At 51.3% G+C, this 5,834-nt stretch overlaps 1 protein-coding gene across 1 annotated transcript; it reads left to right on the top strand.

Moving 5' to 3' along the window:
- Window positions 1-3,185: 3,185 nt before the first annotated feature.
- Window positions 3,186-5,394, top strand: NANOS2 (nanos C2HC-type zinc finger 2). The gene has a single exon (XM_001167172.4). It carries the CDS (start codon window positions 3,915-3,917, stop codon window positions 4,329-4,331), a length of 417 nt encoding a protein of 138 aa, XP_001167172.1. The 5' UTR covers window positions 3,186-3,914; the 3' UTR covers window positions 4,332-5,394.
- Window positions 5,395-5,834: the final 440 nt, after the last annotated feature.

The following is a 5,834-nucleotide window of genomic DNA, read 5'->3' as shown; positions in this document are numbered from 1 at the left end:
ATCCTCCTGCCTCAACCTCCCAAAGTGCTGGGATTACAGGAATGGGAATTTGGGACAATGGATGGGGCCAAGAGAGGACCCCCAACATTACAGATAACATTTTGCAATGCCCCTTTAGGACCTTGAAAATTAAACTCATAGGTAATATAGCCCACCAACATACAAATTTTATTTTATTTTATTTTATTTTTTTCCTGAGATGGAGTCTTGCTCTGTCGCCCAGGCTGGAGTGCAGTGGCGCTATCTCAGCTCACTGCAACCTCCACCTCCTGAGTTCAAGCAATTCTCCTGCCTCAGCCTCCGGAGTAACTGGGATTACAGGTGCGTGCCACCACGCCCGGCTAATTTTTGTATGTTTGGTAGAAACGGGGTTTCACCATGTTGGCCAGGCTGGTGTGGAACTCCTGACCTCAAGTGACCCGCCTGCCTCGGTCTCCCAGAGTGCTGGAATTACAAGCGTGAGCCACTGTGCCCAGTCACAAATTTTATTTTCAAAAATGGATATCGTGTCGTGTCCTAACCAAAATATAAAGGGAAAATAAAAAGACAGTAATTTATAATAAAATAATGTCTATGTAAGTGTATAAATGCTCAGGCATGGACACTCTAAAAATCATCTGAGCGGGGCAGACACTAGCCTCTCTGTGTAGATTCACCATGAATGAGATACAAACAAATGGTATGTTGTTTGGAGACAGATACCACAAGCAGCATTGCCTTGAGTGTTGTGGCCTCTAGAATTGGTGAATAACTGAATAAAGTTCTCAGAAAAACCAAGAGCTTGAAGACCAGAATGAAGACAGTGGTTGCATTCCAGGAAAAATGAGTGTTATCTTAAAATAATGCAAAAAGCACCTAGTGCTTATATATAAAACATAGCTATGCTCTGAATTTGGATAATTATAAATGGGTTTTTCTACCTAGATGGATGTTCAGTGGGACACTGGAAAGTTAAGTGCGGCTCAGAACAGGTCTTGGTGGTGCGAACTGCTGAGATATCTGCCATCCCTGGTCCCCACCTACTAAATCCAGCCACATCTCCAATCACGGTGACAAACTCAAAATGCCCTCACCAATTCCAAAACATGCCCTAAGGGAGATTTGCAGAATCTGAGGGTGTCCAGCCTCTGCAAACCATGCTGGCTTCATCCTGGGACCTTCACTCCATTCTAGCCACTCCAGCCCCCTTGCTGTTCCCAAATTTCAGGATGTCTTTTTTTTTTTTTTTTTTTTTTTGAGATGGAGTCTCACTCTGTCACCCTGGCTGGAGTGCAGTGGCCCTAACTCGACTCACTGCAACATCCACCTTCTGGATTCAAGCAATTCTCCTGCCTCAGCCTCCCAAGTAGCTGGGACTACAGGCACCCACCACTGCGCCCAGCTAATTTTATTTTATTTTATTTTTTATTTTTTATTACTTTTTTTTTTTGAGATGGAGCCTCGCTCTGTCACCCAGACTGGAGTGCAATGGCACGATCTCAGCTCACTGCAACCTCCGCCTCCCAGGTTCAAGCAATTCTCCTGTCTCAGCCTCCTGAGTAGCTGGGATCACAGGCACCCGCCACCACGCCAGCTAATTTTTGTATTTTTAGTAAAGACGGGGTTTCACCATGTTGCCAAGGCTGGTCTCAACCTCCTGACCTCATGATCCGCCCACCTCAGCCTCCCAAAGTGCTGGGATTAGAGGCGTGAGCCACTGTGCCCATCCTGCTAATTTTTGTATTTTTGGTAGAGATGGGGGGGGTTTCACCATCTTGGCCAGGTTGGTCTCGAACTCCTGACCTCAGGTGACCCACCCACCTTGGCCTCTCAAAGTGCTGGGATTACAGGCATGAGCCACCACACCCAGCCACAGTTTCCATATCCTGTGTTCCTCTTCCTGGAAGGTTCTTCTTAGTGGTCTCAGCTTCCAAGTCCCATTCCTGAGCCAGCCACTCTTAGAACACCCGGTTCACAGGCCAGCAGGTCTTTACAGTCTAGCGTTTTCTCATTTACTGGTCTCTCTCCTGAACTCGTTCATGAAGCAGGCATAAGGTAGCCTTGGTCACTGCTGAATTTCTGGCACCCAATATGGAGCCTCAATAACTATGTGTTGAATATCAAGGTGGCCCATGGAGACTGTGGGTGGAAGAAGAACCCCTGCAGGTGCGGTGGGCGGGAGATGAGGCTTTTGCTCGTTCCAAAGGCCAGGAAGGATTTAAGACAATGGATGGGCCCAAGAAAGGGCTATTTTTTCTTTTTTTTTTTTTTTTTTTAGACAGGGTTGGCCAGACACAGTGGCTTATGCCTGTAATCCCAGCACTTTGGGAGACCGAGGCAGGTGAATCACACCTGAGGTCAGGAGTTCCAGACCAGCTTGCCCAACATGTCAAAATCCCATCTCTACTAATACAAAAAATTAGCCAGGTGTGGTGGTGTGCACCTGTAATCCCAACTACTTGTGAGGCCGAGGCAGGAGAATCACTTGAACCTGGGAGGCGGAGATTGCAGTAAGCCAAGATTGTGCCACTGCACTACAGCTTGGGTGACAGAGCAAGACTCCATCTCATAAAAAAAAAAGACAGGGTCCACTCTGTAGCCCAGGTTGGACTGCAGTGGCACAATCATGGCTCACTGAAGCCTAAACCTCCTGGGCTCAAGTGATCTTCCTGCCTCAGCCTCCTCACTAGCTAGGATTACAGGCACATGCCACCATGCCCAGCTGATTTTGTATTATATGTAGAAACAGGGTCTCACTATGTTACCCAGGCTGGTCTCAAACTCCTGGCTTCAAGTGACTCTCTAGCCTCAGCCTCCCAAAATATTAGGATTACAGGTGTGAGCCAGCATGCCCAGCCCAAGAGGGGGCATTCTAAGTGAGATTGTTCTGTGCCAAGTTCCTCTGCCACTTTTAACATCAATTCCCAGTTCCCAGAGTGATTATGAAACCCGACTCTGCCATTTCCTTGTTGTGTGACCTTGGATACATTCCTTAACCTCTCCAAGCTTCATATCTTTCTCTGTAAAATGAAAATACTAGGCCGGGTGCGGTGGCTCACGCCTGTAATCCCAGCGCTTTGGGAGGCAGAGACAGGTGGATCACCTGAGGTCAGGAGTTCGAGACCAGCCTGGCCAATATGGTGAAACCCTGTCTCTGCTAAAAATACAAAAAAAAAAAAAAAAAAAAATAGCCAGGCTTAGTGGTGGGCACCTGTAATCCCAGCTACTCAGGAGGCTGAGGCAGGAGAATCGCTTGAACCCAGGAGGCAGAGGTTGCAGTGAGCTGAGATCATGCCATTGCACTCCAGCCTGGGCGACATAGCAAGACTCCGTCTCAAGTAAATAAATAAATAAAATAAATCAGGTCATGTTGTTACTATTATTTTTGTCTTTTTATTTTTTGTAGAGACAAGGTCTCGCTATTTTGCGCACGCTGGCCTAGAGGTCCTGGGCTCAAGCGATCCTCTTTCCTCGGCCTCCCAAAGTGCCAGGATTACAGGTGTGAGGCACTGCGCCCAGCCTGGCTGCTATGATGATTAGGAATAACTCTGAAGTCTATGAAGGGTGCAGCCCCTCCAGCCTAGGGGTGGGGGATATCTGCAGACATGGACTTTCTTTGAACAGATAGGGAAACTGAGGCACAGAGAATGGAAGTGTCTTCCCAGAGGCCACAGAGCACCTTGGCAGCAGAGCTGGGACCAGAGATCAGGGGAATGACCTCGTTCCACATCTCTGTGAAGAACTAAAGTCAGATGGGGGTTATGGGCAGGGAGCGGGCCCTTTAAATCCTAAGCTCCACCTTTGCTTAGAAGAGTCTCTGGGCATTATAAAAGGGGGTGCAGCTCCCTTCTGCTCTGGGAAACGCCTGCTGCTCTTGCCCTTGCCCACGGGCCCCCAGCCCCTCTCCAGTGGCCCACCACCCCTGCTTTGGTGCCATGCAGCTGCCACCCTTTGACATGTGGAAGGACTACTTCAACCTGAGCCAGGTGGTGTGGGCGCTGATCGCAAGTCGGGGTCAAAGGCTGGAGACCCAAGAGATTGAGGAGCCAAGTCCCGGGCCCCCGCTGGGGCAGGATCAGGGGCTGGGGGCGCCAGGGGCCAACGGGGGCCTGGGCACCCTGTGCAACTTCTGCAAGCACAACGGGGAGTCCCGCCACGTCTACTCCTCACACCAGCTGAAGACACCAGATGGCGTGGTGGTGTGTCCCATCCTGAGGCACTACGTGTGTCCCGTGTGCGGGGCCACCGGTGACCAGGCCCATACGCTCAAGTACTGCCCGCTTAACGGTGGCCAGCAGTCCCTCTACCGCCGCAGCGGGCGCAACTCGGCCGGACGCAGGGTCAAGCGCTGAGCATCGTAAGATGCTCACCACCCGCACCCCTGACCCTCCTGGTCCATCCCACCCAAGTCCCTAAACTCTCTCTTCCAGTCACCCAGCCCTTTGGAATTTCTGGCCCCCAGAACTCCACCCTGGCTGGATCCTGAAACAGTGGAGGCTGCTGGGAGCCAGGCCAGCCCCGCCCCCTTGGACCTGTCAGCCCTCGGAGCTCTGGCCTGTGGGCGTTGGCCTGAGGGTCCTTGGTGCCGCGGGAACCCTTCCTGCACGGCCCTGTAGCGCCCTCTGGGCCCCGGTTCATGGGTCTTTTGTCCTCGTGGGGCCTGCTGGTGACTGGAGCCCTGCCCCTTCGACTTCTCTGTTCCTTGTGGAGTTCTTGGATTTTTGAACCTCCAGGATTCCACGGTGCTGTCCCAAGCCAGCCCTTAGGAGACACTGAACAAGGCTGGCTGAGAAGTGCCTACTCAAGAACTTCAAGATGGGATGTCGACTTAAGACCAGCCTTCTCCATCTTCAGCCTCCTGCAGAACCACGGTGTCATCGTGGACCACGCCTGTTCATTCCTTCCCTGACCTCAGTACCCATCCGTCAGGAGCGGAGTGGGACTCTGGAGAGCACCGTGTCACTGGAGGGCACCGTGTCTTCGCAGGCTCACCTGTGGATGGAGAGCCGTGGGGTGAGCTGACACCTTTCAATGCCCCCTGGTTGTTCTTCCCCTTGTTCAGCCCATTGCACCCGGTACCTGCCCCCATCCCCAAATCACCAATGGGTCCTTTCCCCCAGCGAGAACCATATCTCTCGACCACCTCCCATCCGACCCCCCAAATCGTGATAGTTGACTAAAGGACATTTTTTTTTCCTCCTGTGTTTTTCAACCTCCAACGTTCAAGTCGAGGAACCGCCGATAAGAAGGGGGTTTGAGTACCCGGATGGGAATGGCAATGGCCTAGCTTTTATTTTAGGGGCAAAGAGAAGAAGGGCCCCCGTCAGATTTTAAGTTGTTCAGTTTTTGGCACAGGGCCGGGACCCTGAGTATTGAGCTCTGGTGAATAAAAAGGTTTTCTAGTCGTCTTTGAAATGGCTGTATCTGTTTCCGTCTTTGGTTTGTTTGTGAGAAAAGGTCTTGCTCTGTCGCCCAGGCTGGAGTGCAGTGGTGCGATCTCGGCTCACTGCCCGGATTCAAGTGATTATCCTCCCTCAGCCTTTTGAATAGCTGGGACTACAGGTGCGCCCCACCACGCCTGGCTAATTTTTTTTTTGAGACGGAGTTTTGCTGTTGTCGCCCAGGCTGGAGTGCAATGACGCCATCTCGGCTCACTGCAACCTCTGCCTCTCGGGTTCAAGCGATTCTCCTGCCTCTCAGCCTCCCGAGTAGCTGGGATTATAGACATGCACCACCAGGCCTGGCCACTTTTGTATTTTTAGCAGAGACGGGGTGACCGAGTAGGCGGGACTACAGGTGCACGCCACCACACCCAGGTAATTTTTATTTTTGGTTTTTGTTTTTTCTTTTTTGAG

This window comes from Pan troglodytes, chromosome 20 (assembly GCF_028858775.2).
Source record: "Pan troglodytes isolate AG18354 chromosome 20, NHGRI_mPanTro3-v2.0_pri, whole genome shotgun sequence".
NCBI lineage: Eukaryota > Metazoa > Chordata > Mammalia > Primates > Hominidae > Pan > Pan troglodytes.
Note: the sequence above shows the minus strand (reverse complement) of the source record. Positions and strands in the feature narration are given on the sequence as shown.